Source organism: Diabrotica undecimpunctata, chromosome 1 (genome assembly GCF_040954645.1).
Source record: "Diabrotica undecimpunctata isolate CICGRU chromosome 1, icDiaUnde3, whole genome shotgun sequence".
NCBI classification, from domain to species: Eukaryota; Metazoa; Arthropoda; class Insecta; order Coleoptera; family Chrysomelidae; genus Diabrotica; species Diabrotica undecimpunctata.
In genome coordinates, this window is record NC_092803.1 from 67177457 (window position 1) to 67199645 (window position 22189).

General features: G+C 31.6%; 2 protein-coding genes across 2 annotated transcripts in view; one reads left to right on the forward strand and one right to left on the reverse strand.

The window, feature by feature from the left end:
- LOC140450391 (acyl-CoA Delta-9 desaturase-like) overlaps positions 1-22189 on the forward strand; it is a 212434-nt gene that overhangs the window by 13115 nt on the left and 177130 nt on the right. The gene's annotated exons all lie outside the window — the stretch shown is intronic.
- LOC140450382 (myrosinase 1-like) overlaps positions 1-22189 on the reverse strand; it is a 37670-nt gene that overhangs the window by 8736 nt on the left and 6745 nt on the right. Inside the window, exons 3-7 of the mRNA XM_072543981.1 lie at positions 19927-20127; positions 9365-9757; positions 9210-9304; positions 7080-7382; positions 4985-5110 (exon numbers count right to left, since the gene is read on the reverse strand). Coding sequence (XP_072400082.1) covers positions 4985-5110; positions 7080-7382; positions 9210-9304; positions 9365-9757; positions 19927-20127 — 1118 coding nt within the window. The remainder of the gene's footprint in view (positions 1-4984; positions 5111-7079; positions 7383-9209; positions 9305-9364; positions 9758-19926; positions 20128-22189) is intronic.

A 22189-nucleotide genomic window follows, 5' to 3' on the forward strand; every position in this document is an offset into this window, starting at 1 on the left:
AGAGCAGATTAAGGTTGTACCAATTTTTATTATACCTACTTTCAAGACAACAGAAATGATTATGAACTCAAAAAAAATGAAAATATAGTGAAGTGTTCTAATTTAATTTAAAGGTTTATTTTCTTCATTGTTGCTAGTTGATAAATAACTATATTATTTTCAATGTAAACAAATTTCGAAATTTGGGGTTAATATATATATATATATACATTCATTTTCTTTATAACCAATTCTTAATTTAATACGATACAAAGATTTTTTGTTTATGATAATGTTAACATAAAATAATATTTTGGGATAACGTAACTTTTAATGTTTTCTTTTTGTTCAATACTAAGAAATAATAAAGAATAGTTTTCTTGTAAACTTTCAATAAATCTTAATTTTTTTTTGCTCGTCCCCTTCGAGGATAAACCAGGGGTGGCGTCCAATAATAAATAATAATTTCATATTATCTAATTGTGCTTGAATTTAAGATACGATATAGCTTCTATATGTTTCTAACCCCGCCCAATTCTCTTCGACAACGAGCGATTCTGGCCTTGTAATATTATTGTAGCACGCCAGTGTTACACACTTGGATCATTTTGCTAACTTTAGCCCTAGGACACAAATTATAACAGCTACCTTTTGATAAGGTTGGTTAATTTACGGCCCCTAACACACATTTTCATCATAATCATGGTAGTTTCCGAAATATAGCTACACACATTTTGATTATCATGACGACTTATAATAAGTTAAAAGATGTCCCAATTAAAGCAAGAATAAGCGTCTTATGTCTATCTTTTTTTATTTCAGTCAGAATTCATTTTGGTAAATATTACGAACACCATTATCATTATTCTGGATTTAAAAATCTGCGTCGGTCCTAACTTCCTCAAGAATCTCTGTCTAGTCGTCCCTATCCATCGCCTTCCTTCGCCAAGCACGTATTTCTTTTTTATGTTTCTCATTTCTTCATTACGAACGCAGTAACACAGATCATATTATGTATGTATATATATATATATATATATATATATATATATATATATATATATATATATATATATATATATATATATATATATATATATATATATATATATATATATATCATACTTTAATGTTGTTCTTCCATTTGTTCCTATCTTGTGCTAGGTTTTTCCAGTTTTGTTTTCCTAACAATCTCAAATCTTCTTTTGCTAATTCCTTCCAATTTCTTCGTGGTTGCCATCTTTTTCTTTTTGTGCCAGCTTCAGTATTTATTGATTCTAGCTACTTATCTGAGCCATTTTAGTCTTTGAACTTTAGTAATGTTTGAAATTTTTTGTTGTCCATATATTTGCATTATTTTATTATTTGTTCTTCTTCTCCAGATATGCCCATCTTTTATACCTCTGTATATTGATTTAAGTCTCTTCAACTCTATCTAGCCTAAGTTCCATAGTTTGGTCTAAGATCCAGTTCTCGTTGGCTTAAAGCACCGTTGTTCGGATAACAGTTGTATATATTCTTATTTTTGCTGAATACATATTTTCTTTGATTTTAGCATCTTATTTAGACTTCCAGCACTTTTACTACGTTTAGCTATTCTTTTTTCGATTTTTTAAGTCTCCTATTTCTATTTGTTAACTTTACTCCAAATTAATGGAACTGTCCAACTAATTTAAAGTTATATTCTTTGTCTTGGTCAGATACTTGCTAAAACAGTCCTAACTATTTATTATTTCCCCTCATCACCATATACTTTGTGTTCTTCTCATTTACTTGCAGGTCATAGACTCTGGCTTTTTTAACAAGTCTTTTAAAAATTTCTCTTAAATAATTCTGTTGAGCTTCTTATTATGTTATGATTACATCTGATTGAAAACCAAAAAGTGCTGATAACGGTGGTAGCTCAGAGGGATAGTAAGAACTGTGGTGGATTGAATGTTCTGCGTTTCCGTACAGTACCGCAAAGGCTTAGTTTCCAGTCAATTAGGTCTTCAGCGAAGCAAATTGTCATTGAGCACTTTTTCTTTTTCTAGTGCCATCTCCACTAATGAAGGTTGGCTATAACCATTGCAAATTTGTCTCTATCTTCTGATTTTCTTAAGAGCGTCTGTGTGTTTAACCCGGTCCAGTCGCGAATGTTTTTCAGCCAGGATATTTGTCGTCTACCAGGATCCCTTTTTCCTTCGATTTTACCCTTTATAATTAGCTGAAACAACTCGTACTTATCATTTCTAAGTATGTGCCCCAAATATGTTGTCTTTCGCCTTTTAATGGTGGTCAAAAATTCTCTGTCTCTTCCCATTCTGTGCAACACTATTTCGTTCGTGATATGATCGGTCCATGGTATCTTCAAAATTCTCCTAAAAAGTTACTCAAAAGCTTCCAGTTTTCTCATTAAGTCAACATTAACAGTCTAGGCTTCCATACTATAAAGACGAATAGAGTGGATATAACATTTTACCATTCGATATGGGATTTGCAGATTGGGTCTTTGGTTACTCAGAAACTTCCTCATTTTCAAAAAGGCTGCTTTTGACTGCTCTATTTTTGAGCGAATTTCTGATTTTGGATTCAGATCTTAAGTAATCCAGACTCCTAAGTATTTCATTTTGTTCACTTGCTCAATATCTTCATTTTTTATCTGGATCCTTGTAATGACTTTGCCCCTCTTACTGATAACTATGGTTTTTGTTTTTTTTATGTTTATTGTTAAACCAAACTGTTCTCCAGTATCACAAATTGTGTTTAGTAACGTCTGCAGATCTGTTTCACTTTCAGCGATAATGACTGTATCGTCAGCATAACGGATGTTATTTATATTTTCACCATTTATCTTGATCCCTTATGTACAGTTTTCAAGTGCTTGCGTAAATAACTCTTTGGAATATATATTAAATATTAATGGTGAAAGTACACAGCCCTGTCTCACTCCTCTACTTATCTATTGAGCATCCGTGATATTTCCAAATAATGTTACCACAGCCTGTTGGTTCCAATAGAGATTTCTCACTGTGTTAATGTCATTTTTGTCGAGTCCTTTTCTCTTTAGACATTCCATGAGAATGTTATGTTTAACTTTGTCGAAAGCTTTCTCCTCATAGTCTATAAACGCAACGAAGAAATCTTTTTGTTGGTCTCGAAATTTTTGGGCAAGAGTTGTGAAACTATACAGAGCTTTTACTATTCCGAAGCCGTTACGAAAGCCAAACTGTCTATTACTCATATCCGCTTCGCACTTTCTGAAGTCCCACTCTCTTTCTGTTACTGAAATCTCTCTTTCGTCATACAACCAATTTTTCTTCTTATTGCGCCGTCACTCTTCGAAGGTTGGCGATCAAAATGGCAATTATCTTGATCCCTTATGTACAGTTTTCAAGTGCTTGAGTTAATAACTCTTTGGAATATATATTAAATATTAATGGTGAAAGTACACAGCCCTGTCTCACTCCTCTACTTATCTATTGAGCATCCGTGATATTTCCATATAATGTTACCACAGCCTGTTGGTTCCAATATAGATTTCTCACTGTGTTAATGTCACTTTTGTCGAGTCCTTTTCTCTTTAGACATTCCATGAGAATGTTATGTTTAACTTTGTCGAAAGCTTTCTCCTCATAGTCTATAAACGCAACGAAGAAATCTTTTTGTTGGTCTCGACATTTTTGGGCAAGAGTTGTGAAACTATACAGAGCTTTTACTATTCCGAAGCCGTTACGAAAGCCAAACTGTCTATTACTCATATCCGCTTCGCACTTTCTGAAGTCCCACTCTCTTTCTGTTACTGAAATCTCTCTTTCGTCATACAAAAAATTTTTCTTCTTATTGCGCCGTCACTCTTCGAAGGTTGGCGATCAAAATGGCAATTGTAGCTTTGTAAACTGCTGCGCGTAAGATTTCTGTGGATGAGCGGTCAAAAAATCTCCTCAGGTCTTTCAGCCACGAGTTTTGGCGTCTTTCAACTAGTATTTTGCCATGCTTTTTACCTTCCAATATGATTTGGAGTAATTCATATCTTTCACCTCTCAACACATGACCGAAGTATTGTGTTTTCCTCTCTTTGATTATGCTGGGTATTACATTTTGTTTACTCATGCGCCGAAGTACTTCACCGTAAGTTACTTTTTGCACTTATGGAATTCTCAGCATCCCTCTGTATATATACAGTTCAACGGCATCTAGTCTTTTTCTGTTTCAGAGTTCATTGTCCAACTTTCACAGGCATACAAAAAAAACAGAGAAACGTAACATCTGATCATTCAAAACATACAACCAATAACATCACATTATTATAGGCTAAACGGACCCAACTTAACTTGTACCGAAACAAAGGCCATGCGGGGTCCATCCAAGTTTTTTTTGTATTCAAATATAAATAAATCAGCTAATGTCTGTTTTTCTGACTTTTTGTCACTGTTATTTTTTATTTTTTAAAAGAGAAAAATATTCTTTAATGGATTTAATTAAAGAATAACTGTAACTTAAAACACAAATAAAAATGTAATGACAGGGGTCTTTTTTTGACCCCACTTGGTCCTTGGAAGATTAATGCATAAATACTAATTATAAAAAATATTTATCTCACTTGGAACGATGTGGGTTTAAACATCAGTGAAGAGAAAGTCAACTCTTCATTATATTGCCCATCACATACAGTTTATATAGGGTGATTTTTAGGCAGTTCTAATTTTAGTTCTAAATATTTTAGAATAGTTGGATATATCCAAAAACCCTGTATCCTAAATTTTCAGATATTAATTATGTCAAGTTTCTCTAAAACGTCCAATTAGAATTCCCAAAGAATCACCCTGTATGTGTAAAGTAAATGCCTTATTACTAAGTAAAGTCGGCTTAATTGTCTTTACTGAGAACCACTTATTATATTCGAATGACTGTAGCACTTCGCGCTTCAACAAAGCAGAGATTTTTTTAATAAAAATTTCTTTCTACCGAATTCGAACTTACGACCACTGACACTCTTACATCCTTTTAATTTTGTAATATTTACCCTAATATAGTTGATCCGTTTGTTGTCGTCATCAGTACATAAACCATTTTCAGTAATAATAATTTCAGGATTTTCGTAGTGATCTTTTATCCAATTCAAAAGATTCCTTATTGTCCACGGAGCAATCTGAAATTAATAGGTAGAGAATAATGAAAAAAACTATAATCCATGATAACTGAAATTCACTAAAGTTGTTAAATTAATATTAACTTTACAAATAAAAGGCAGATATCCAACATAGTTTTTTACTAAATCTTGCCCAAGTACTTTCGCTCTCAGAGCATCTTCACGAGCATATGAAATAAGCCAAGAAACGTTTCGTTACAATTTTTAAGTGGAAGAACATAAGTTAACTTTGAAAAAAATTAAAGTTGATAGTTGATAAAAATCTTTTATATAACGTTTTAGAATTACTTGTCAAAAATGTTGGCTATTCAGCTAGTCAATGAATGTTATACATAAAATACATTTACACAAAAACTAACACTAGACAAAGGACAAACAGTGTAAAAATTATTTCGAAGCTACATTGTGGGCAACGGCAGGAGAAAGGATGGCTTGTGGTCTTAACGGAAATGTAAAAGTGATGTCTTACATATGACAACTTAGATGACCAATATTGACCAAAAGTCTAACTGACCACTAATGTAGGAAAAGCCAACTGATGAAATATGAAATTATATTAAATATTATAATGTAGACTGCTTAATCCACATCTTACACTCAAACATATCAGTGATACTTTAGGTGTTAGTTTGGGGGCAAATATAGTGTAGGAAACAGTCAAAAAGAATCCCCTACGAGGTGAAGCTGCAATCAGATTTTTAAAAATTGGTTAAAATTAAGTACAATGTAAATTAACTTAAGCATTCATTTCTACTCTAGCATTCAACGGCAGATATCGAGCACAGTTTAATAATTAAATCTTGCCCAAGTACTTTCGCTTCCTAGAGCATCTTCAGAGGCATCTGAAATAAGCCAAGAAACCTTTTTTTAACTGAAGAAAAAGTTAAAATAAAAGTTTTTATGTGAGAAACGTTTTAGACTTACTTCGTCAATTTTGGCCTATCCAAAAATCAAAGTATGTCATAAACATAAAATTATACATTACACTACACTACACAAGGACAAACACTTTAAAATTTTAAAAAATAGGTGAAGCTACATTGTGGTTGGTATCAGGAGAGAGAATGGCTACTTTTCTTAACGGAAATGTTAAGCTGACATTTGACAGCTTGGATGGGCAGTCAGAATCATGGGGATGTAATCTGCACATTTTAAAATTCTATGAAACTAAGCATTGACCAAAGGTCCAACTGACATCATTATAGGAAATCAACTGATGAAATATAAAATTATACAGAATATTTTAAGTAGATTGCATAATCCAAATCTCACACTCAAACCTGTCTATAATAATTAATAATACATATAAACTCTGATAATATAGAAACTGGAGTGTTGCAAAACCTTACAATAGGCCATTTAACCCTGTTTTAGGTAACTTGGGTCGATTCGCACTAGCCCAGGGGTATAAGTTTTATGAGTCCTCCGTAACACGGTGATGGCTCATAGAATTTTTATAAATTAAAAATTTTATTTTCGATGCCGAGAATTGAACTCGGCTTGATATGTATATTTTTATTTGGTAATTGGTCAAGGTGGACGTAAGAGCGTTTAATCAAAAATTACGTTTTCACTTACTTAATTTTAAAACAAACTGACCTATCTTTGATTTTTAGCAGCTTAAATATAACCATATCACAAATAATAAATAATAATAAATTATTTAAAATCTTTTATCTGTTGAAAAACAGATATCAAAAAGATGATTCTTTTTCGCTCCTTGGAATATACTGCGTGAAACAATAGATTTAAATTGATGTTTTACTTGATATTTAAAATAATTTTACAAAATGGAACCGTATGACAAAACATCAAAAATTTATGAAAACGTAAAATTGCCCAATATAAATTTAAAGGTATACAGTTCAGAAAATCGTTTGTTGTACCATATCTTATCCAGAACAAGAAACTCAAGCAGAAAAAATATTATTTTTTTCTCTCCTGTAAAACTAAATTAGTATTTGCGTACCTTAAACCAACTAGGTTGAGTACTGTTGTCCCATTCGGAAGGCTGGAAGTCGTTAACACCAATGTCTTGCCGTTTAGAAGGAGGATTAGAGATTGGAGGATCATCTATGTGGTTGATCAAATTGGCAGTATAAACATTGACAGCAAAGAAATCAGCAGTTCCTTTAAGCAAGGATTTCTCTTCCTCAGTAAATTCTGGTAGCCGTGATTGGTTTCTTCCTTCGCCTCTACTGCGTTCGGCTACTCTGGTCTTCATAATATCTGGGTAGTCTCCAAAGTGGACGGGGTTAGCATACCAACCCAACTAAATAAACATTAATGATATAACCTACAGATTTAGTAATAAATTCAAACATGTAATAAATTTTTAAAAATTGATAAAATGCAAGTCCAACTTGTATTTTGAAGAATTTGATTTATTCGTATTCTTTAAATTTATTCTTTTAGTATTTTATTTATAAGCGACTGGGTGAATTAAGCAGCTTAATGTTAATATTTGCTAATCTCGAGACTAGATAAAGAGGAATTCTCATACGAATCTAGTAACATACCTTTGGTATAGAAGGAAACGTACCACAGATCCAGATATTGCATCGGAATTGAGTGGATTTAAAGATGACAAACAATGCAAAGAAAGACTAACCAGTTACAAGACGAAAAACATCAGGAACACAACAAAAAGAAATGTAAAATCACTCAAAAATAGGGAACAATAAATCATTGCGAGAGTAAATTGTTATATCTGTACTACAATATACAAGGAAAAATAAAAAAACTATAAAAACGTTACAATGATTACATTTTCATTTACGTCAGTATTGATACAGAAGAAAGAGTCTATAGCAGCAATAGATGTACTCCTACATAAAACAATCAAAACATTAAAAAACAGTGAAAACTTTTGTTTTCAACACTTCCAAAAAATTTATTATAAATTATTATCACTCCAGCTATTTCGGCAGAGTGCCTTTCTCAATTGATCTATTTTTGGTATGCGTTTACACTTTATAGTCTTTAACTGAATAAGTTGAGGAGGGGAGAACTGTTTGTCTCAGGTTGGTCGTTCAGAATTATGTCTGAGTTTTTTAATTTATTAATTTCCATAGATTCTAATAAAGATAGCTTAAGGCCTTTAAATTTTATTTTCCATGTAAAGAATTTGAAATTCATAATTAAAGGAATGATCGTGGTCAAGAAGGTGAAGTAGGTACGTAGAATCTGTTTTTTTTTTATTATTGAAAGGCCTTTTATGTTCTGTTATACGTTTGTTAAAAGTTCGACCAGTTTGACCGATGTAAGTTTTTGGGCAGTTGCCACATTTAAGTTTGTATACACCACTGTGAAAGTACTTTTTCGTTTGGCTCTTGGTGTTCTTAATAGATTTGTCTAAGTTGTTGTTTGTTTTAAAAGCTGGTGTTATTCATTTCCTTTTTATGTGCATGGCTATTTTTGTTAATATCTTGTCTGTATATGTATACGAGCAGAAGGTACTGAGTTTTTTCTCTGGTATTAAAAATACTATACTAATTTTAAGGCTTTCTTATGTAGTTTTTAATTTATTTATTGTTTGTTCGTTATACCCATTGTTTACTGCTATTTGCTTAGTAATATTCAATTTTATCTTGAAGTTGTTTTCTAAAATAATAGTTTCTATTAATCTATGCAACATGCTATGGTAGGCTGCTAATTTATGTTTTGTAGAATGGAATAATGAATTATTGTGTATAGTCGTGCCAGTATGGGTTTATGAAATAGAAAAACTGATGTATAAGAGAGATCATAAATGACTTAATACTATACAGAAAAAAGAAAAGGAATAAATGCATATAAGTAGAACGGGAGAGCAAACAAATTGATAAACAAAGCTCGAAGTAAATCAACAAACTGCCAAAGAAGTACCACAAGAACAAACAAATTAAGAGGAAAACTAAACATTCAATAAAAATCCATTCGAAGATAAAACAGGGCGAGGCTTATCGGGGAGGTAGAAAGAAAAAGAAAAACGTAACTTTAACCTAAAGGTAAATATATTAGAATTCATATGGGTTTAAATAAATGAAGAAGTGACGAAACACAGAATTACAAAACTCGAAGCAACCATACTTTTTTACATAATTTATACAGAATTTACCTCGAAATGGAATTTTGTATCTGCAGCAATTTTATCTTCTTCGCTGTCTGAAGCTGGTACATAGGCCGCCGTATCAAGAACAATTGATATATTTCCTTAAAAAAATACAGTAAAATAATATGTATAAAATTTTTGCAAAAAATATTTCTATATACCTTTCTGTGTAGGCCTAAATTCTTTATCATACACATGCCAGGCTCTAGCGTGAGCTCTAAGCAAATTATGAGCACACGTATATTCAAGAAGTCCCTCAGAATGAACGGCGGGTGGAAAGTATCCGAAGGCGTATCCACCCATACAAGTCTGTCTCGGTTCATTGAAAGTGATCCAGTATTTAACTTCATCTCCGAAATTCTGAAAGAGTACTCTGGCATAATTAGGGAACCAAGTTTGGATGTCTGGATTCTGGAAGCCTCCCAGCTCTTCGAGGGTTAGAGGTAAATCCCAATGGGAGATAGTTACTAAGGGTTCTATATCGTTATCTCTAAGTTCTTTGATGAGGTTTCGGTAGTATGTTATTCCTGCTTCATTGATCTGGTCTGGGTAACCTAAAAATTTTATTTTAAAATTTAAAATTTTAAACCTTAAAAATTAAGGTTGGTACTGGGTCTTTGATTTTTGAAAATAGTTGTATGTTGTTCATGGTATTATATTTAGCTATACTAATATTAGGAACATTTTTGAATATGGATATGACAGAATGAGTTGGACCATTAATAAAGGGAAGTTTTTTATATTTGATTGATTTGTTGTTAGAATCATGGACGGGACCGTCATAGAAATTAGTGCTGATTGCTAATAATCCTGCAAAACTACAAGAACTTACATATAAGCGACTTAAATGCAGCTAGCAATGAAGTTGGCCTGAAAATGAACTTAACAAAAACAAAATCCATGTACAACAAGCTACAACGAGCAGCAGAAAGATGAAACTAGCTTGAACATCTTTTGGTAGAAATGCAGTTATATTCAAATAGAAGATGCCAATCCACTTGAAGAAAACAGCATTCTATCAGTGTATACTACCAATCATGACATACGGCTGCGAAACTTGGACACTAAAGATAAATATAATATCGAAACTCAAAGTCTAAGAAATAATTTAAGAGCAAAGCATCTAAGCAAAATTTAAGATAAGACTATGATATAAGGAAACAAGCCTTGCAACACGGCACAGAAAGCGAATTTTAGACAATCGTGTGCAGATATGAAGAATGAATATGTAAGGGAGGCTACACCATAATCGGTAGAATATGCTGAGAATAATGATGATGATAATATATATATATATATAAATACGTTCGAATTATCGGGTAAAGTGGTCTGTAATGAAAATCTTTCTTTTTTCTGAGATACTCAATATTTCGCTATTTATTTAATAGCTTCCTCAGGAGTAAACTATATATATATATATATATATATATATATATATATATATATATATATATATATATATATATATATATATATATATATATATATATGTATATATATATATATATGTATATATATATATACTGGTCACCGCACTACAAAGAGTAGGATTGGATGAGAAGGACATTCGGATCATCATGAATTTATACTGGAACCAGCGTGCTCAAGTCAAGGTCGAAGACCAACTGACCGACCAAGTGAAGATCATGCGAGGAGTAAGGCAAGGATGTGTGCTATCGCCGACTCTTTTCAATATATACTCTGAGGAGATTTTTAATGAAGCCCTCACAAACCTAGACATGGGAATCCGAGTGAACGGTAAATACATCAATAATATCCGCTACGCCGATGACACTGTGTTACTAGCAACCAGCCTAAACGATCTGCAGGCCTTACTAGACCGAGTGCGAACTGTGAGCGTATCATACGGACTGAACCTTAATATTAAGAAAACTAAATTCATGGTTGTCAGCCGTACAAATTTAGATCCCGGGGCACTAATAGCAGGTAGCGAAGAGATCCAGAGAGTCGACAGATTCACTTACCTCGGAACTACCCTCAACGTACAATGGGACTACGCTCAAGAGATTAGATCCAGAATTGAAATGGCACGGTCTACATTTATTAAGTTGAGATCCTTGCTGTGCTGCAGTGATCTCAGTTTGGGAACCAAGGAAAAACGAATCGAAGCCTTCGAGATGTGGATATACAGAAGGATACTCAAAATATCTTATGTGGACCATGTCACCAACGTTGAGGTCTTACAGCGCATGACAAAAGAAAAAGAAGTGCTTAATTTAATTAAACAACGTAAGCTTGAGTACCTCGGCCACGTGATGCGGAACGAAGAAAAATATCGAATTCCTAAACTTGTTATGCAGGGTAAAGTATTTGGCAGAAGAGGACCGGGACGCCGTCGTATCTCGTGGTTGAAAAATCTCCGACAATGGTTTGGGATGACCTCAGCGGAGCTGTTTCGCAGAGCAGTCAACAAAACCATGATAGCCTTGATGATCGCCAACATCCGGACCGGATAAGGCACTGAAGAAGAAGAAGATATATATATATATATATATATATATATATATATATATATATATATATATATTTGCAAGTTGTTTGTGACCGACTAATACAGTAAAACTTCCAAAGATTTGTGAGGTTGCGGTCAAAAGGCCTAGTGATTAAAACACTTATATATGTTGACTTTTTTATTGAAAGTCGAGCTTTCGAAACAGTTTAGTTTCTTGTTCAAAACAACTAAAATATATTATATCTAATTAGTTTTATGACATTCTATTCGTAAAAAGTACTAACTATATATTAAGATTGTAATAGTTCGCCAGCCATATTAACATGGAAAACACTAATACACTAATACATACAGTCGGTCCGCCGGATCTTTGCACAAGTATGACATTATTCACGAATTATTTTTTATGTTACGTCTCTTTCCTACTCACAGAAACTAAAACTATTAACTTGAACCGCCTGTCCATACACAACACCATGCATTGAACAAAGACAGCCATAGATTCGTCTACTGACAATTGACATGACAATTGGAAATTTTGTTTTGACAGAGTGTAATATTTTTATAAATTATTTTCGTTTGATTTAAATAATCAATCCTTTTTCATACTTTAAATATACATATTTTTAACAAACAGTTGTTATAACGACTGACCCTTACCTTCGTGTTCAATTTATTAAGGTAAGAATTCATGTATTAGCTAATAACGAATAATAAATTTTTTTAACCTCTAAATTGACATTAATTATTTAAATATAGCTAAAACTACGTCAACGGACAATATGAAATATTTTTAAAGGTTTTTATTTTTAGAGTATGCCTGGCAACCCTTTAACTTCTCAAGCTTAGCAACTTGTGTTGAATGTGTTGGAGTATTTCGAATTAGAAAAAGTAAATGGAGGGCCTTTGGAGCCATTTTCGTCTGTTCAACAGGTAATATATTGAAATGTATGTTCGTTTATGAAAATCATTAAACAATTCTTTATTTAAGAGATTAGCTGCTGCATTAAAAATATAACGACGAACAGTATGTACAATTATTAAAAGGAAAGAAAATAATCACATTCTTTCAAAGCCAGGCAAAAGTAGACCTCGTCCGAAAAACAAAACAACTGATCTGTCTGAGGGATCAAAAATGGCAGTGCGTAATACAGTATACGACATGTACCAACAAAGTAAGTAGTTAAAAATTTCTTCAATCTGAATTTGATATACCATAAGATAATGGTATCATGTACCATGATAACCAGAAGGTACTTTTTAATCAATACTTTATATAAATGTATGTTGTAAAAAAGATTGTTGAGAGTAGTTTAAGAAAATTTCTGCTGAATACATTAATGGATATTAAGTCAATTTTCTTGTGAGTTTTTTAATTTGAAATAATTTATAGTTTTATAAAATCAAAGTATTACTTCTTTTTCATTGAACTAGTTATAACAGTGTGGTTTATTCTGTACTTATCTGTTCTTTTTTTTTTAGAGAAACATGTTACTCTGCAAAGTATAGTAATGAATTAAGGGATAAAGAAGTTGCATTTATTGGCAAAACATCTGTTAGCATGAACTACTAAAAGAACACGGCCATGAAGTGTTGAGACTACCTCCTTATCACTGTGAATTCAACGCTATTGAATTAATTTGGGCAAACTGCAAGTCATATTACAATAAGAATCTTGGTAGAGATGGACATTCTGATAATGCTGTTATAAATATGTGGAAAGAGGCACTAAACCAATGTAACACAGAAATTTGGGAAAAATGTGTGAAACATACTCATGAAATTATTACAAAGTGGTATATCCGAGAAAAAAATATGGTTGACACTAACATTAAACCAATCATAATAGACACTGGTAATATGAGTGGCTCAGATTCTGACAGTGAAGAATTCTTAAATTTATGATTGACTACATGGCTGTATAGTGTATGAGGCTTCAATAAATATTTAAATTATATTATTGTTATAATAAATTCTTTTTTACCCAGCTCAAGTTTTCTATTTTTTAATTTATTATGCATAGATTTCTTTATTTGAAGTTCGTTGTGTTAATTTTTGTATGACCATTTTTTAAAACAAAGTGATTACTTAAGTCTGAAACCATATTTAACACTGAATAAACAAAATTATCAAGATGATGGAGCACTGGAGTAGATTTATATTCAGTTTTTTAGATCTTCTTGTAGTGTCTACCCGTTTCGGATATTGGCGACTATCATGACAATTTGTACTTTGCACACTGCTGGTCTGAAAATATTTGTTGTGTTGAACCACATACATAGATTCTTCAGCCAGGAAATCCTTCGCCTTCCTGAGCCTCGTTTTCCATCTACTTTTTCCTGTAAAATTAGTTGCAGCAATTAATATATTTCGTTGTTGCTAATGATGTGACCAAGGTATTCTATTTTGGCTGTTTTTATTGTGGTTATCAGCTGTTTTTCTTTTTCCATTCTTAATAAAACGTCCTGATTAGTAACGTGACCGGTATAAGATATCTTCAGGATTCGACGATAAAGCCACATTTCGAAAGCCTCAATGTTCCTGCAGGTAGTGTCTGTGAAAGTCCACGACTCAACTCCGTACAATAGTATACGAAAGATATAACATGGTAGTAACCTGATTTTTATGGGTGTGAATAAATCATGACATTTGAATAGCTTAGCCATTTTTGAAATGTAGATTTGGCTTTCTCTATCCTACATTTAATTTCTAAGGAATGGTCCCAATTTTTACTCTTTCTGTTCATTAACCTGAATGCTTTATGGTCATCAATGAAGCATGCATATGTATTGCAGTTCACATCTCTACATCGTTGAAATAGCCGTTTTATGCTAAAGAGAGCCTCTCTCGTACCCACTGCATTCCGAAAACTAAACTTTTTACTACGGCTGAATTTTTCTTCGCACAGTCTATATATTCTTTGATGTATGATTTTTAGAAATAACTTTAAAAGATGGTTCATTAAGCTGATGGTCGGCAAATCACTGCAGGATACGGATTTTGTTTTCTTTGGTACAGCAATAAACGTCGGCGTGACTTCAGCCATGTTCTTGGTTCATTAAATATTTTTATTAGGAGTTGAGTACCGTTGGTTTTAAATAGTTTTATGATCAGCATGTGCATTGTCAGGTCCAGGAGCTTTGGCATCTTTTGGTTGTAATATTGCCTTTTCCACTTCATTTGATGTGATTTGTAAGTGGTCATTACATATGTGGGATGGAGGTTGTTGGGATCTACTATCATCAGAGTTCTTTGATAAACTTGGTCCATATGCAAATTTCTTGATTTTTATCTGTGATGATGTTTCTCTGTTGATCTCGCAGTTTGTTAGCTGTATTTAATTTCTAAAGACCAGCTGCTTGTTTATGCATTTTAAACGTATCGTTCTTTCAATAAATATATTTCTTCACACTGTGATTTTAACCAATTTTCTTGGGCCTTTCGTATTTGTGTTCTTATTTGTCTGTGAATATTGTTGTACATTCTTGTGTTGTTCTTTGATTTTTTTCTTTTTTCCATGAGTTGCAGTATCTTGTCATTCATCTGACTGTTCTTTTTCTCTTTTTTCTATTAGATGTTCTTATCTAATCTTTAAAAACGTCTCTTTTGTTTACTCACATTTTAGTCTTCTCATATCACATTTTTGTTACTATTCTTTTTTGTAACCTTCTTAAATCTAAACCGATATTTACCAACAACAGGAACATCATCTGACGATATGTCAGTAGCATATATTTGCTTATATTCAATAAAAATACTTTAATTTCTTATTACTATGGTTTAAATATTTATTTACTGTAGATGTTATTGGACAACCTATAGGTTTCCAAAAATTGAAAAATCACGTTCATAAATGTATACGTATCCAGTTTTCTAAATGCAATAAATGAAATAAAAGTGAAGTATAAAAACGTCAATTGTAATATTAGCCATTTTCTAATTTTTATAATAATTCTTATAGCCGACATACGTTTGACTCACATGTTTTGATTTATTTCCTATAATAAGAATGATGACGATGTGCAAAGATCCGGCGGATCGACTGTATAATACATAATTATAAAATACAAAAATTCAAAAATACAATATAACATAATTTGACATAAAACGTCAAATTATCAGTCAGTAATTTTTTTTAAAAATTCAATTTAAAGTTTATTTTGAGAGCAAAAGTTTTAAACTTGATTGATTTGCCTTTCAAGAAGAAAAGCAATTTCAACATAAATATCCTGCTTTTTATGCAAATGCAATTAATATAACATAGCCGGGGCAAAGAACTGGATTTACTGGATAATACGATATTGAATAGAGCATTATTAAATGACGTTGTCCCTAAAATTAGTATTCATAATAGTATAATTTGAAAAAATTTACAAAAAGAAAAATAAAAATAAAAAATTAATAATTATTATCTTAAAAATTTAATATACTGTGAGATTTGTATGTCACCTTAGAGGAAAATATTTAAAGTATGAGACTGGTGATTGCAAATCTGCCAAACGTGATGACTGTAATGAGGTACCAATGTAAAGTTGATATACAGTTCATCCCAAACCCTTCTTTCAGTGCGTCATAGTTGATCGAATTCTCTCTAACGCATTAAGCTAGAAGTGACAGAAAAAAACGTAAGTCTGTGGTTATTATACATAGAACTTAAAAAATTATATATCGTTCACAGGTATTTGCATATTAAAGCGAATTCTACTTTGGATATATAATTGGTTGGAGTTTAGAATGCGCTAAATAGATATCCAATCAATAATGCGCATAAATATAATTTGACGCAGATGGTCTCAATAGTGACAGTACTATGATAATGTCAACTGATAAAATGATAATTGTCATTCCAGGTTAGTATTTTCAGACATTTTACAGTGAAAATTTAATTTTGTATTTATTGTCATAAAAATATTTTAAATATGCCGAGATATACCGAGAAAGAACAAAGCCTAATATTAAAATTATTAAATTATTTTCAATTAGAAGATATTCATATGTATTAAAACGGTTCTTTTTAGAACCACATTTTATTAAAATATAAGATATAATTGATGCCAGCCACATATCCCCTGTAATCATTGATTTTAATGAATTAGGTTCTGAATCGGATTGTGGATTGTTTGAAATATAATATTCATTTTACATTCGGTATCTTGTTTTTTAACTAAACTCCATTGACACTATTTCATCTGCATACCGAAACTGGTAGATTAACTCAAAAATCAACTGCTTTACTATTTAAACTGTCCATTGTTTTTTTACCTAAACTTCATAACACTCTTTCATTTGCACACCCAATCTAGTAGAATAACTCACTATTTAAACTATTTTCACGATTTTATGATAAATCTTCACAAAATGAAACTAATGGCTGCCACAGAAACTTTCCGAAAATTACTTATCCGAATATGACTGATTTCAATCGACGCTATTTTATCACAGGAATGTTTGCTTTGATGCCTTGCAATTGCCAGTAAATTTTTTTATCTCGCAGTCAACTCTTAAAAGATTCTATAGGAGGAAACATTATTTTAAATAAACAAACATTCCAATTCCATAGTGTTTATAATAAATAATAATATATCCATAAATAAATCTTAGCTAATTAAGCACTTTCTTTGGAATGTATAGAATAGCAATTATGACAAAATGCCGTTCCAATATAATGCGCAATAAAAAATTTTATACAGGACGGGACCTCTAATATGTAAAGTAAAAAAATTTGAATTCTTAAAGTTTTTACTTCACATTTTAAAAAAAATAATCTTTTCACATTTAGCCGATTACAATCCTGCAACTGTCAGATTTAACTAAAATGTCATGCAATAATTCTCGACATTCTTAAAATCCTATATGACGTCAAAATTAGTGACGCACTGAAAGAAGGGTTTGGGACAGACTGTATAAGGTTTTCTTAATAATTTCGCGGTCAAAACTTTAGCAAAGAAACTATTGAATATATAACTCTTGCATTATTTTACTCTTCATTATTAAATTCATGGATAGCAAACTGATAGAAAAAAGGCAACTGATTCGATCTTGGTACTTGACCTCTATTGCACATTACTCTGCGTCGTACTCGTAACCTTTCACGTACGACGTAAAACATTATAATTTTGTTTATGAAGAAATTTTGCAATGTAATTAGCCAGTGGATTGTAGAGTGGTCTTATTGCAATTTTGACCTTAACATTGGACTGTATAATCAATAAAAATATAATATATTATAAATACATTACATACAATAAACTTGAAGATGTCAGAAGAGGTAGTCAAACAAGATAATTAAATTAAATTGATAATGCTATCAGTATTTATTGTTTTTAAAACATTAGAAAAATAAGCAAAATACTTTAAAAATAAAGAACTTGATTTAACTATTTAGAACTTAAAGAATCGATAAAAATGAGAGCAATAATAAGCTTGGGAGCTTATTTATGCTTTCTGAGAGCTTGGGAGATTGAGAGTTATTTTGGATTTAAGCTAACTGCAATTGCAAACATTAATATATCTTTCAAAAGAAGTGACACAGTCTGAGTGGAATAAAGCTATTATAGAAGTCATGCACAAAAATGAAAATATAACGGAGCTAAAGAACTATAGACCTATTATCTTGTTATCTCACATTTATAGTTGTTTGTCACGATAACAACTAAAACTAGACTTCTATCAAGCCTTCGAGCAAGCAGGAAACCGAGATGAATATTGAACAAATGATCATTTGTAAACAATCAAGTCATTAATTAAAAAAAACATTGAATATAAGTTAAAAGTTTTACCCTGATACTTCAGGGGTCGGCTTTATGTTCTAACGCAATGTAGGATAGATCACCGATAAATATCCCTTATCAAATACATATATGAGCAAGCTACAATTTGTGTAAGACTTAATGAGGCTATTGGGACCTTTCGTATTAAAAGTGACTTCCAGCAATAGGACAAAATGTCTCCTAAATTGTTAACAACTTTGCGAGAATACGCGTGTAAAGCAATAGATATGAAAACGTTTAAGTAATCTTACGTTTGCTGATATATATACTATAGCTCCATACCGCCACAAAAAGAGTCGATCTTAAAAAAAATTTCAAAAACACAATTAATGACCAATTTAGTCCATAGTAAAAATATCTCTGATTGATGTAAGGGATATCGAGTCATTTGACTCCTACAAATAATTGGGTCATGAGATCAGAATAAATCGAGACAACCAAATAAGGTCAGACTCTAAAAAGAAAAATATTTAGTCAGTGCATTGTACTAATAATGAGCTATGGTGCCAAAATCTTAACACGAATAAAAACAGCACTGAAACTACAAGTTGAGGAAAGAGAAATGAAGAGAATTATGTTGGGGTTTCTCCACGTGATAGAGAATACCTAATCGTAGTACGCAAAAGAACAGGAGTAGCAAACATTATTGAAATAATAACAACACTAAAATGAAATTACAGAGATTATGTAACAAAATCAATTGATATTCGCTAGACGAAAAAAATTTTGGAATAGAGACCCCGAATACAAGCTAAAAACAAATTCGACTCCCAACGAGATGGACCGATGACAGAGAAAATGTCTACCAATTAGAATAAGATGGAGCAAAATCGGACTAATTTGAAAAGCATTCAAGAGGCCTATGTTCAGCAATGAACGTTGGAGGCTAGATGATGATTATTTTGTGAAATGGTATAATCTGCAAATTTCCATGAAGTTATTTTATTGCGTTTTTGCCACGTATCTCTCTAATCCATTTAATTATTTTACGATCTTTTAGTTTTAAATGGAAAACTTAACTTTCCGTTGATATTTGCGTAATCGAAAATATACCAAGTTTAGCTTTGTGAGTGCACATACTTGCGAAGGTTAAATGAACATATATGATTTAGTAAACGTTGGTTAAATATTCCCGTTTTAAAATATTGTATGTATGTTTTTTTTTTCAATATGTCGTTTCGTTTTATGAGCACGTATAAAATCTTTTGACTTCTGTTTGCTACTTACTAAACTATAAGTTGTTTCAAATATATTTTTGGGTTTTTAATTATTCAAAAATTCGAAAAAGTTACTATAAGCTTCGACAGGATCTAACTTGTCATTATAGATGAGTTAACGTGGTGTGACTTTGTTTTACTGTGTTTAGTTCTAAGGTACATTACATCTATGACAATATATTATAAAATATTTTAAGAAATTATTCGACCTTATCGTACAAACAATAATAAAAAACAGAACTTCGTCTTATCCATTAACTTACCGGTAGGAAGAATTCTAGACCAAGAAATGGAAAATCTATAATGCTTTACACCCATAGCTTTCATAATCTGGACATCTTCCTTGTATTTGTAGTAAGATAGACAAGCATCATCACCATTGCTCCTATCCGGTGTAAAATCAGGGTTTTCGTGGGTCATGTTGTCCCAAATGCTTGGGCTCCTACCGTCTACGTTCCAAGCACCTGTAAAACATTGACTTTATTAATATATCTTACTAATAAAATAATCAAATTTACATATTAAATTAATACTATCTTTTTTGTAATCCACAGATACCAAAAGAAATTTTATAGTGTATTCCTGATTACCGCAGGTGTACCTCCATCAATTAACAGGACAGTAGTGAATAATCTCAGATATGCAGATGATACAATACTCCTTGCGGACAGAAGAAAACAGCAAATTTTTGTTGATCGCACTACGCAGTACTGCGAGAGGTATGGAATAGCTCTAAGAAAAAGATTGAAGACGAAACAATCTACGTTAAAAGAAAAGCTATAAAGAAAATACCTAAACACAATTACTTGGGATGTAAGCTAAATGACCGCAGCCTTGAAATAAAACGACGCATTGAGATGAATAAAAGTGCTTTCAATAAGATAATAGCTTTATTATGCAATGTAAAACTGGGAACAAAAATTAGAACTAGATTATTGAGAATACTGCATTCTATAAGAGGTCTTAACATGGAACTATGCTGGACTGAGTCAAAAAGTCTACAAATATTAATGTCAGTGGCTTGTTGTATTCTATACCTTTGTCTATCAAGGATTTTATTACTTGTAGATGGTGATTAGTTACAAAGCCACTCCTGAATCCGTTTTACTCTAGTGATTGGTGAAAATCAAGTTTAGGTCTTAGTCTGTTAGTAATTTCTTCAAAGAGGCAGGCATTATAAAGAATTTGTAACGCTTTTAAGGTGCATTCTCCTCCTAGTTTTATCATTTCACTTACAATGCCATTGTTGTTCTTCATACCTTTTAACACTGATTTAATTTCCTCTTCGTTTATATCTGGTAAATTCTCTGATTATTGATTTTGTAGGCTTGGGATTTCTACCTCTAAAATATAAGCATCTTGAATATATAATATTCGGTAGTACTTTTTGATGATTTTCAGGATCTCTTGTTTATCATATATGGAATGTCATTATTTATTTTTTAACTTACAAATATTCTATTTAAATGGGAATAAGCCACAATTAAAGGTTAAAGTACGTTTATTGACGTTTCAATTTCCACTTCGGAAATCATTCTTGAAATACAAACTAATGATTTTGCTTAAATTTTGCTTATCACAAGTTTTCGTTTCTTTTAACGATGCCATTTATAGACAAGTACAAGGTCTAGCTATGGGTAATCCCTTATCGCTCTTGTTAGCAGATTTATTCTTGAAAAACAGAAAATAATAATATCTTCAATAATCAATCAATTATTCTTTATACAATAGTCTCTTTCAAAACATTTTACATTGATTTATATAATGTAGATGATATATTAGCCCCTATAGATAGAAATTTTTCAGATGCTGAAATTATTCTAAATGCACTTAACAACTTGCACTTACATCCTGCTTTTTGATTTACTTTAGAAACAGAGTCTAATATTTCTAATAATATCCTAGATTTAACTTTAACCAGAATAAGTGACAAATTAAGTTTTTCAGAGTTAAAAAACCTACTCAGACTGACCACACTATCCCTAGATCTTCTGATCATCCTTTTCAACAGAAGATGGCTTCTTTTTATTGTTATTTCCATAGATTACTTAACTTACCACCATCAGACACTAATTTTAAATCAGAAATTATTAAACATCTTGCACTCAGTAATGGTTACTCTGCTACATTGGTGAATTTCATATTGAACAAACTAATAATAAAAGGAACATATCCCTAGCTTACAACTCTGCCCCTAATAACCCAACTCTAACTTAGAAGTTTTGTTTGGATCAATATCTTATATAGGATATCCTTCAGATAATATAATCAAAATCTAAAAGAGTATTCCAAAAATAAAGCTAGCCTTTAACTGTAAAAAAAAATGTTAAATCTATTCTCTCACACACTAAAGATAAAATTGACAACTTAAAGAACACTTCATGACAAAGATTAATAAATCTAGTTTTGATTATCATTTGTACGAGACGAATCACACTTTTTGCCTTCAAAGGTATCGTAGGTAACGATAAAATTGACAAAATAAAGAACACTTCTTGATAAAGTTTGACAAATCTAATCAAATCA